General features: G+C 43.3%; 1 protein-coding gene across 1 annotated transcript; it reads left to right on the top strand.

The window, feature by feature from the left end:
• The first annotated feature begins 51 nt into the window (after positions 1–51).
• On the top strand, positions 52–11,296 carry LOC143474781 (calpain-5). The gene is made up of 14 exons (XM_076972374.1): positions 52–1,038; positions 1,756–2,169; positions 3,226–3,392; positions 3,910–4,041; positions 4,210–4,421; positions 5,305–5,497; positions 5,976–6,169; positions 7,442–7,519; positions 7,729–8,167; positions 8,620–8,742; positions 8,931–9,127; positions 9,279–9,397; positions 9,533–9,669; positions 9,773–11,296. Exons 3-14 carry the CDS (start codon positions 3,228–3,230, stop codon positions 9,935–9,937), a joined length of 2,154 nt encoding a protein of 717 aa, XP_076828489.1. The 5' UTR covers positions 52–1,038; positions 1,756–2,169; positions 3,226–3,227; the 3' UTR covers positions 9,938–11,296.
• Positions 11,297–11,564: the final 268 nt, after the last annotated feature.

Below are 11,564 nucleotides of genomic sequence, written 5' to 3'. Positions count from 1 at the left end.
AAATGAACCAACCTCATTGAGGTGACCATGTGACAGATTTAGTAAGAACGTTTGAAACATCCAAAGCACAAGGGGTCAGTATAACGACTGTTTCATTATATGAATATTATATTATACGAACCGCTCCTTTAAGTATTTACATAAAAACTGCAACGTTCAAGAGCAGGAGATTGATTACCTTAACCTTACTGTGATGTTCTATGTGGGCCACTGATAACATATTTATGGATACTGTGATATTAGGCTATTCGACTATTTTATGAAGAAGAAATAAAATGAAATACATTTTTAACTGTTTATTTGTGTGTGGCTGTGTGTGTGTGCGTCTGTGTTCACAATGGTGAATAAACTCAGGGACTCGGTTGTCACTGCCGTGTGCTGGATGACAACAGATATGGCATGATGATCTTACCGCGGAAGGGATACGAGAAAAACAGATGGAAAAGCGTATGTGAGCGAGCAGAGATGCACAAAAAAGAGGGAACGAGACATACGTGTGACGTGCTTGTGCAATACTGCCCCCAGTGGCGCAATATGTATAACGGTATCGTGCTGCTCTTGACAGAGTTCATAGCATATGTGCTTATAACATTTGAAACTGTACTGACTTGTTTTATCTGTCTTTTTCTTACAGAAAGAATCAGAAAGAAAATGGATCGATGTTTGTCAGGGATTCCTTGGGTTGTTTGTTTTCACAATCATTTTATTTAAATAATAAAATAATAATACGCTAATAGTTTAATACTTGTTCAAAAGCAGTAGGGTATTGATTGAAGCCTTTCCATGATATTCCTCTGTGGTCCACTGTTAACGCACACTTCTTTTCTTCAGCATACTTTGATCTTAGACAACCAGGAAAAAGTCAACAGTGATTGAAATACACGGTTTATAACATCTAACATAGTATTGTGTGTGTGTGTGTGTGTGTGTGTGTGTGTGTGTGTGTTTGTGTCCACAGGGCTTCTTGGAGACTCAGGTGTCACTGCCACACGCTAGATGACAACAGATATGGCATGATGATCTTACCAGAGGAGAGAGGTGTGTGTGTGTGTGTGTGTGTGTTGGGCCTTGGCAATTACTCTATATTAAATTAAATTTGTGTGTGGTACTGTGTGCATGTGAGCGAGAGGTGGGGTATAGAGGTGGGGTATAGAGGTGTTGGGTAGGAGCCCGTGGGGGTAAAATGGGTGGAGTTTGTGGTGAGGCTCTTGGTCAACATCTTTCTGCATCAGGACACAACTGAAACCACTATAAGTGGTTAGAGAGAAAGCAGGTGAACATGCATGTGTAACAGGAGACACACACATCAATAACATGAGAAGCAGAGTAGACTGGACGCCCACATGACTATGATTTCAACCCTTTAGTACCCTGTATTAATATTTTTATAAGCTCTTTTTAAAGCCTGTATGCCAGTCACTTGACTGTTGTTTCCATTTGGTAAATCAATCATTTTTAAGCGCTTGGTGCCTGTTTCCTATGGCTGTAGTGGTGTCTGATTGAGGGTGCCTAACGGAGCTGACAGCCAGCACAGCGCTACTGGCCGCCTCCCGTACCATTGTACTTGGTTAGGGTGGAGGTTTGAGGTTACAAATGTAAATATAGGACTCCCTGCTGGCCAATCAGCCATTGCGAGGGAAGTCCCAAACTTAAGGACACGTTTTCATATGTACATATCTCTTAGGCATATTGAATTACTCCAAATTCAGGTGTGTGAAGTGGTGTGGTATATGATAACATGCTTTACGCTCCTAGGAATCAGACTTTAACCCAAGTGATGCGACCGAACCTTCTCGGGACATACATGGACGTAGTTGGACGTAGCGTCGTATCCTCGAGTGCCGGGCGGTCCAAAATAACGCTGCACTCGGTCCGGGCCAGAAGAGTCAGGTTGTCACGGTGACAACGGACGGGCAGCTGACAACTGAAAGAAAACACCTGTCTCTCCTGACCGTCTCGGTGTATTCACAGTGGGAATAGCAGAAGTGTACATCACCACAGATTAAATATTAGACTCTCGAGACCACTAAACCACCACAACCGGCTTCTGCAAAACCTGCGATGCAAACAAGCCATCTCATGAAACTGTGCAGATAAGTGGATAAAGTAAAGATCTGGGAGAGAGCTTCAAACAGAGAAGGACTCTGAGCAGAAACCTAAAGGGAACGGGTGAGAGATCTCATCTGATTTTTAACTGTGGATGGGAATACTGCTGTAGTATCTTACACATCATCACTGTACTGTGTGAAGATGATATTGATGATATTGAAGATGACTTTTGCTGATTTTGCTATTTATAACTTGTCTCAGTGAGTATGAGACATAATGTATTGTATGTTTATGTGCAATAGATGCAATAGAATATAAAACACTTTAACACAGTTTTATATATATATATATATATATATATATATATATATATATATGAATGAAGAAGAATCCAGGTAAGTACCTGCAGTGTATTTAGGAATGCAGTGTATTTAGTATGTAGGAATCTTTAGTGAGGTACAGACTACAACAGAACTGAATTAAGCTTGCCTAACTGTGTTGTGTAAGTTTGGCCGTCCAGCTTTTTGTGTTGTTTATCAGTAAATCACCTCTGCCTATGTGCGTTTCCTTTATGAGAGGGAAGCTGAGAGTCCAGTAGGCTAGTTATGGCATGTGTGTATCTGTGTGCACACGCACCCCCACACAAAATATCCTGGCATGTGCTATGTCCCTGCCAAAAGCCCCGATACCCCCCACCCCATTTAACCATTACTCCCACTTACTCTCTACCCATATCCACATATCGGCCCATCACCTGATACAACACCTCTGCTTCATGTCTAGAGGCTAAGCTCCTAACCTCATATGCAACCTCTTCTCCAGAGCTCCAGGAGAGGTCACTTCATCTCAGCTCACCCCACTACTGACACTCTTTGGTTATCAATTCTGGGGCTAGGTACACCTAAAAATGCTTACCCAATAATTCTAGGAGCTAAGGCAAAAAGAGAGGGTTTCTGGTAACCGTTATGGAGGGTTTTACAGCTGTCATACAACTGCACCTAACATGAGGTTGCCTCAAATCTTATGTAGCCGATTCCCCAGAACAATCATAATGCATTGTGTTATCTCTTATCATCCTCTCCTCCCCTCTCCTCCCCTTCCCTCTCCTCCCCTCTCCTCTCCTCCCCTTCCCTCTCCTCTCCTCTCCTCTCCTCTCTTCTCCTCTCCTCTCCTCAGGAATGTTTGACAGAGTGTGTCTGTTTCAGAATCAGAACTACCACACCCTGAAGCGAACATGTTTGAGACGTGGAGCTCTATTCCAGGACCCCCTCTTTCCTGCTTCTGCTCAGTCACTTTTCTACAAAAGAGCGCCACCACCTGGACTCACATGGAAGCGACCACGGGTGAGGATATCAAAGACCATCATTTAATTATTAAATGGAAAGAGAGACCACTCCGCTTTGCCATTAGTGTAAAAAGACCTGTTATTTCATACGACCCAAACGTAGTCAGTAATTGAAACAAAGGCTTTCTGCACCTACTACAGGGCCTACCACACCTCCCATAGTATATATACATATACTACATACATACAAAAGAGTATTTTCTCCCAACAATGCTCCCTATATGGATAACACTGAAGCGTTTCCATGACACCACTAACAGTGGCATGTGGTCCACTGTTTACTTACTGTACATTTCTCTTCTTCAACATACTTTGATCTTAGACAACCAGATTATAACACCAGGATAAACACCAGGTTTTTTAGGCATTTTAGGCGGACATTTGTGTTCTATACTAGGTTTCATCATATGATATTGATGGTTTCACAAAATATTCAGTGAACTGGTAATTTTGCTGTAAACATGTAATCTGGATTCTCAGGTAAGCATTTCAACGTGTTCCTCTTTGTGTATCAGGAGCTGTGCAGGGACCCGCGACTATTTGTGGATGGAATCAGCACCAGAGACCTGCACCAGGGCAGGCTAGGTAACTGCTGGATGGTGGCAGCTACATCCTGTCTGGCCACAGAGCCCTCACTTTGGAAAAAGGTGTGTGTGTGTGTGTGGAGGGGGGGGATATGAACATGTCATTCGTCATTTGGACAGCATTGTTGGTACACAGTAATGGCGATGGTGAGTCTTCACACTTCCTCTTTCTCTCTCTCTCTCTCTCTCTCTCTCTCTCTCTCTCTCCCTCTCCCCCTCCCCTCATAACAGGTGATCCCTGATCACATAGAGCAGGAATGGAACCCTAAGCATCCAGATCTGTATGCAGGGATTTTCCACTTTCGTTTCTGGCGAATGGGCCAGTGGACGGACGTGGTGGTGGATGACCGCTTACCGGTCAGTGAGGACGGATCTCTGTTCTTCTGTCGCTCTGCATCACCACGGGAATTTTGGAGTGCCCTGCTGGAGAAAGCTTATGCCAAGTACCCCATCCACACACACACACTCACACACACATACACACGCACGCACACACAAACACACACACACAAATATGCACATGTGCATGCATGCAGAGACAAACACACACACACACACACACACACACACATACACACGCGCACACGCACACACACTGTTGTGATTTTGGGTTTTTGCTTAGCACTAGCATTAGCAACAATATATTTTGCTTACCATTAACATAATATAGTAATTAAATATAACTACTGCATTAGATGTGTTTAAGCTGTGAACCCTAAGAAGGGCCTTGGGAAATCATGATGTGTAAGGAGTTTCAAAGGGAAGATGACCCGGTCAACGGGAAGTTGAGGACCGCAGTGTTAGACTGATAAATGAGAAGTACAACATACCGGTGTAGGACAGCATCCCTTTGAACAGATATTCTAATATGTTGAAACAAATGGAAAAGTCATGTCTGCTTGAACAGCAAAATCATGTTTGCTCGAACAAAAACACCATGTAAGGTATAGAAGAAGATCTGTGGGTTTGGGGGTGGAGAAATAGTATATAAAGACTGCATGTACCAAAACTTGTTGGGTCTCTCTGATGTAAAATGTTAGAATGTGAGATCCCCAGAGATATCTCTGTTTTAATAAAGGCCTTTTTGGTATTGCTATAATTTTGGTATGGTTATTCCTGCTATCTCTTTCCCATCAAACGAACGCGCTGGGCTATAGTGGTTGATAGAAGTTTAAAGCCCTCAACAACACACACACACACACACACACGCACATGCACATGCACATCAAGTTACTTTTGATTGCTGCAGGGACTGAACTTATCAGGCAGACACTAGCCCTTGAATTTTACCCATTAAGCAACGTTTTCCATCCTCCTTACTGTCAGGTTGAACGGTTGCTATGAGGCCTTAGAGGGAGGCAACACTGCCGAAGCCCTTGTAGATTTCACTGGTGGAGTGTCAGAGTCACTGAGGCTGGACCAAGAGGCTCTGATCCAACATGCTGAGCAGAGACGGGCACTGTTCCAGTTGTTAGGAAAAGCACACAGTCACAAAGCTCTCATCACCTGCTCCATACGGGTACACATCTCTGTTGCGCTCTTACAGTTTTGAACTTCCTAAAACCATAGAACTTAAAACCTTTAGACACAGTATACCTTATATGGGCATAACGTCCTGGCTCCGTCAATAGAATGCCAGTATGACTTTTTAAGTTAGCATTTTAAAGAACGTGACTGTCAATAAATGTATACATGGTGAGCAAAACAAAAAACAACATTAAAAAAACAAAAACAACATAGTCACATGGGCATGTGCAGATAACTTAACGATCGTTTGTTTAAATTTACATTGTTGCCGAAGTCTGTGTCATTGCTTTTGCCTAAAACGTCTTTTCTTTAGTCACTCTATTGACCTTTACCCTCCTCTTATACCCCTTTCCATGGGCTTTAATCATATTCTCCTCTTTCTTCATCCCAGAGCTGATGTCAAATCAATCTTGATCCTATTTTACCCCACTATGCTCATCCTTTTTGTTCTCAACTTCTCCAATATCTAGCCAGCAGATGGAGAACTTGTGGAGTCAGTGCTGGACTGTGGCTTGGTGAAGGGCCATGCATACAGTGTTACTGACATCAAGAAGATCCGCTTGGGGGAGAGACTTTTGGGAATTTGCGGAACATCCCGGATCTGCATGGTACGCATGAGGAATCCCTGGGGCATGGCGGACTGGACTGGGGCCTGGAGCCAGGGGTAAGGAGTTACCCATCACAGCTGTGGTTACGAGTGACCCGTAAAGCTAATGGTTCTGATGGGAAGGAATATATTCATAGATCGGTTTCATATATCTGTAGGAAGGTCTTAAAGTTCGGACTTCCAGTAAGTCTGGTTTAATTGCTTGGCCATTACATGGCCAAAAATCTGCCATGATAAGAAGGGGCCATTTGATTGGCATTGCAAAATAACCAACCGCAGACTTTTCTTGAATGTTGTGTAGGGGCGGGCAATGATCACAAAAGTGCCAAATCAGCCAATAGGCAAACATGCAAGAATATTTTGTTCAAGATACATTCCAGTTACTCCTTCCAAACATTCCCTGGAATAACCTTAAAACAGGATGCAATTAACTTTCAATCTGCAGTCAAAGCAGACAAGACAGGTGTGATAGGGCGCTGTCCTTGTTACGAACAGGTGTGATAGGGCGCTGTCCTTGTTACGAACAGGGTCAATCGTGTGTGCGATCACCGTGCCCACCGTGGAGGGCACTTAATTTACGTAGCACGATTACCAGATTACGTGAAAGAGAGATTCACTTAATTTAAACAGGATGGTAACTTTGGTAACACGGAGATGTAGTATAAGAAACACTGTCACACTTGATACAGAGAGGGACACACAAAGCCAGTACATCAGTATATTACTACTAGTCCACAAAGACGATAACCAAAGAAGAGAGAATCGAGGGCTTTCTAGACTAATGACCATATACAGGCAACAGGAGCAGATACTAACGGGAAGGAACAAACCTGGGAACATGAACAGATATTCTAAACTAACCAAACATAAACCACGAACAGAGAAATACACCAACCAGAATGACTAAACTTGACAACACGAATAAAGCACTGAAACTCAACAAACGTGACCGAGAAACAGCAATGAACACTAATGATTTTGACCATATACGAGACTAAAACACAAATCACGAGTACAAGATAACAAATGTTATCTAAAGTGTAAGAACTGAGCAGAGAACAAGCGAAGTGTTCCGACATTGACAGAAAGGGGAAACTGGGACAGGGACAAAATAACGAACCAAATGAACACACAATCAAGGGACAGCTGGAAACAATAACCATGGAGCGGACAAAGAAAAAACATGGCAACGAAAACAACGGCGGGGCTAAGTGAAAAAGAAAGCTGAATTGACAGGTAGGGGGTGGAGCTAGACGTGACACACCTGAAGTAGTTTGGCCTTAATGTACATCCTGTCTGGCCTTAATCTTTGTATATTTTGGCCTTCAGGTCTCCACTGTGGCAGCAGACTGACCGCAGCGAAAGGGAGAAAATGGGACTCGTCGTCAGAGATGTGGGAGAATTTTGGTCAGTGTTTTTTTTTTTGTTTTTTTTTTTACAAAGAATAATTCATTTTGTTTCATACTGAAAGATTTTAACAACATGTTAAGCATCTCATTGATGTAAAATGGAAAACAGACACATTTCATGTGAGATGCAACGAGAAAGCAAAAAGCATAGCTGCAAAATCTTCTCAAATGTTACGTCAAATATGTGTGTCTTTTTTCTTATCCCAGGATGGACTTTGAGGACTTCTGCCATTACTTCACAGACATGGCGGTGTGCAGGCTAGTGGAGCACTCCCTGCTCTGGACCCAGCACTGCTGGAGAGAGGACTGGCTCCTGGGGGAATGGGCCCATGCCCCTGCACACAGCCCACCAGAGGGGAGCCATCAGCCCCGTCCTGCTCCTGTCCTGGGAGGAGGCGGGAAAGAGGAGCGGGTGGGCAAAAGACAGCGGAACCACAGGACTGCCGATGGGGCGAAGCAGAAGAAGACAGTGAAAGGGGGAAGGAGGAGGCAGAGGAAGAAAGAGGAGCACCGTAGCGAGGAGGAGGAGGAGGAGGAGGAGAAGGAGGAGGACGTGGCAAAGGAAAAATGGAGTAGAGAAATGGACAAAAGGAGTCGGTGTGGGGGGTGCAGTAACTTCAGAGAAACGTTTCTTCATAATCCTCAGGTGCAGCTCAGATTAAACTGAACACTGGATGTTTGCCTCATGATTTGGCTATGACACATATTGAGATTTAAATTAGGTTTTATCATGAAGATGAATGTGATACTGACATTGTAGTAAGTCAGCAAGCAAAAAATCCCAGGAAAAATACACACTCAAATATTACTGCTGACTGGATTGTCATCTCTTTAGCTATAGATGTTTTTAAGCATCTGCAATTTTGAAACTGACTGGCTAATTGCTTTATGATTTGGCACTTAGAAAACAAGGTTATTTTCCCATATTTATTGTATAGGTTTACATATCCATATTTGTGTACTTTACAATTTTCCATGAGAGGTTACCACACTTCTATATGACCCACAGTCACCTCTCTCTGTGAGTTCATGTGACCTCTCTCTGTGAGTTCATGTCACGTCTCTCTCTGAGTCCATTGTCACGTCTCTTTCTCTCAGTTCATGTTTGAGGTCGGAGAAGAGGAAGATGAAGTATTGATATGCCTGCACCAGGAGGACAGACGGGTTCAAAGGAAAGAAGGAAGAGGTGAAAATCTTCCCATCGGCTTCGAGGTGCTGAGGGTGAGTGTCTGAACAGCCACACTCTCTCGAACGTGATTGCTGTAATCTCATCAGAAGACCTAAATCATTTTGGCTGTGTATGCCGTCCACCTGTCAGGACGGGTTAGGCATTTTTTCTTCTTCTGCAATCTTCCTGCCCTGGTCAGTGTGAAGGTTTTGTTTTCTCCTCTGGTCTAACGCTCTCCCAGGTGGAGGTCAATCGCAGGTGTAGGGTGCAGTGCTTCAGCGAGCAGGCTGCCAGCTCCGTCTACATGAACTCCCGCAGTGTTACCCTGCGTGTGGCTCTGGCCCCAGGGCGCTACGCTGTGGTGCCCACCACCTTCCAGCCAGGGGCCACCGGGCGCTTCCTCCTCCGTCTCTTCTCACATACAAACATGAAGCTCTGGTGAGGTCTATCTGCAGAGTTGCAGAAAATCATCTAAATACCCCAGTCATTTCATAAAGCTTCATAAAGAATACTTGGAATCGGTGCATTAATTGTTCTTTATCGAGCAAAGACACAGAAGGTGGTGAGCTGCTAATCTCTGTCTCTGCAGGGAGGTGAAGAAGGAGCTGCCTGCTCCTTCACTGTGGCAGTGCTGTGGCCCGCAGCTGTGTGCTGTAACTACAGTGCACCTACACAGTGCCTCCATGCTCAGTTGTCCCAAACAGCCAAGTAATGATCTGTCCTTGCATTAACGCCATGAAAAACAACAGGCACCGTAGAACGCCAAAGTCCTCATGTTCTCTTATGGTATCTCTCACTTTCACTCTCTTTCTCTGTCCCTCTCTCTCTCTCTTTCTCTCTCAGCACCCGATGTGTATGCTGTTATCAGGTGTGAGGAGGACACTATAAGGACACGCGTGTTTAAGAAAGATGGAAGTCCTGAATTTAACACTAAAGCAATTTTCTATAGAAGGAGACCTAACAAAAAAATCTACATAACGGTAAGATATGTTTTTCACTCATTTCAATGTTATGATGATAAAAAACGCATTTCAGCTGTGTGTGTGTGTGTGTGTGTGTGTGTGTGTGTGTGTTTGCTCCTAGTTGTGGAGAAGAGGTTTACCATTTGACTCCTTCCTCGGAGGAGCTCATCTTCAAACGGGACCGGGGGAAAGAGGGCGGAGCCGAGTGGTTGAACTCCGGGGTGGCCAGTCCTGTGGTTACATCTACGTAGAGACTTCCAGCAGTCAGTGCTTGACTGACTTATAATGGCAGCTGCACTTCCATAATACTAAGAGCTGAAGGGTGCCAAAACCTGTGTGCAAACCGGCTTGGGCAAATGTCTCATTAAAGTGTGGCGCTGTGGACTTGCCAACCTTCTGATTGGTCTGGACCCACATTTAACATTTTTACTGGCATCACAGCTATTATAGGAAGCATGATAGTGCTTGTAATGTCTGTTGTTGCTGACTATGAGTGTAAGATGTGATTGTAAGATATGATTGTGGGGAATCAGCCACACGCGAAGTGGAACATGGAAGCATTTTATCATTAGTTTCTCGAAGGCACTTTTGCATCTCTGGCAGAGAGATTAACCCAAAGAGATTTAAAAATCCACTGATACTGGGTGCAATACACTGCTAGTTACTTAAGAAAACACAGTGTGATGTAATCTGCTGGTCAGATATTGAACATACAGAGGTTATGTTATGTTATATAAGGAAACTTTTGATAGTGATGATGACACTGAGTTTCTTTTCTATCTTTCTATCATGTCTGTCTTTTGATTTCTAAGCTTCTATCACCAGTTTTTTTTTGCAGCATTTCTATTTCTGCTTGTTTAATATCATGTTTTATGGTATGTCTTCTGGGTACTTAGAAACTAGTTGATCTTGAAATAATTCTTAGCCACACAGTCAGAATACTTGCCATATGTACAAAAAAAGAGTGTGCAGACACACACACGTACGCACGCACGCACACACACACACACACACACGCACACAGAAAAAACCACACCTCAAGTGTGCACCCGTCACAATGGAAAATCACAGGCACAGGTTTCAGCTATTTTCCAACATGTATAATGTCTGCGGTGTGGTGCCAGCTGATGATTCTAAATGGTGGATATGAAACCGACGATACCAGTAATAAATCTGTCCTGGTCTATACTGGACATCATGGCTGGATAATTTGGACCATACCACAACACATAGATCATACCAAACCACAATTATACTAACAGCTATTTTGTGATTGTGATACATCTTGGAAAAAACAACCCAACATCACCCCCCCCACAACACTGGCAAAATCTTAATGTCATATGAAATATTAAGAGGTCTTGTGCAAATACCTCTGTTATATCTACGTTGTACAGGCCAGTGTTATACAATCAATAACTGGTAGAGACTACAGCCTTCTAAATAAGCAAATCAGGAGATCTTGAATTGTGTTTCTGTAACGAGTATATCAACGTGTACATTCATGTCACTAGCTGTTTATAGCTGGTTTTTGTAAATTGACCTTTTATTGGATTTGTCTAATAAGTACAGATATTGATGGAATTTGTTTATTTATGAACTAATTATTGTAATTCTACAAATGTTCCACATCAGTATAAATAAATGCTGCCTTATCTATAGCAGAATCAGTGTATTTATTAGCTAATGTTTTGGGTACTGGGAGGGGGTGCTTTGATTCAGCAAATGTGCCCCACCCAATATCAAACTCACTCCTACACCCTTGTGCATAATAGATGAACGTTCAAACCAGCTGCCAAGAAGAAAACGAGGGCCATTCCAAGCACTCTCACATCACATACACTGACATTTCCTTGATTTTCATACTGAGAGACAACTGCAGGAACTTTATTAGAAACCTTTCTGCTTGGGCA

Source organism: Brachyhypopomus gauderio, chromosome 14 (genome assembly GCF_052324685.1).
Source record: "Brachyhypopomus gauderio isolate BG-103 chromosome 14, BGAUD_0.2, whole genome shotgun sequence".
Classification (NCBI taxonomy): Eukaryota; Metazoa; Chordata; class Actinopteri; order Gymnotiformes; family Hypopomidae; genus Brachyhypopomus; species Brachyhypopomus gauderio.
The sequence above is the reverse complement of the archived record's forward strand: the minus strand, read 5'-3'. Positions and strand labels throughout refer to the sequence as shown.

Bases quoted from the DNA above. Each gene is read 5' to 3' on its own strand.
- LOC143474781 (XM_076972374.1), top strand. From the start codon at position 3,228: ATGTTTGACAGAGTGTGTCTGTTTCAGAATCAGAACTACCACACCCTG. The intron at 8,168-8,619 runs GTGCAGCTCAGA...TCTTTCTCTCAG, and splicing joins CGTTTCTTCATAATCCTCAG to TTCATGTTTGAGGTCGGAGA. The intron at 8,743-8,930 runs GTGAGTGTCTGA...ACGCTCTCCCAG, and splicing joins TCGGCTTCGAGGTGCTGAGG to GTGGAGGTCAATCGCAGGTG.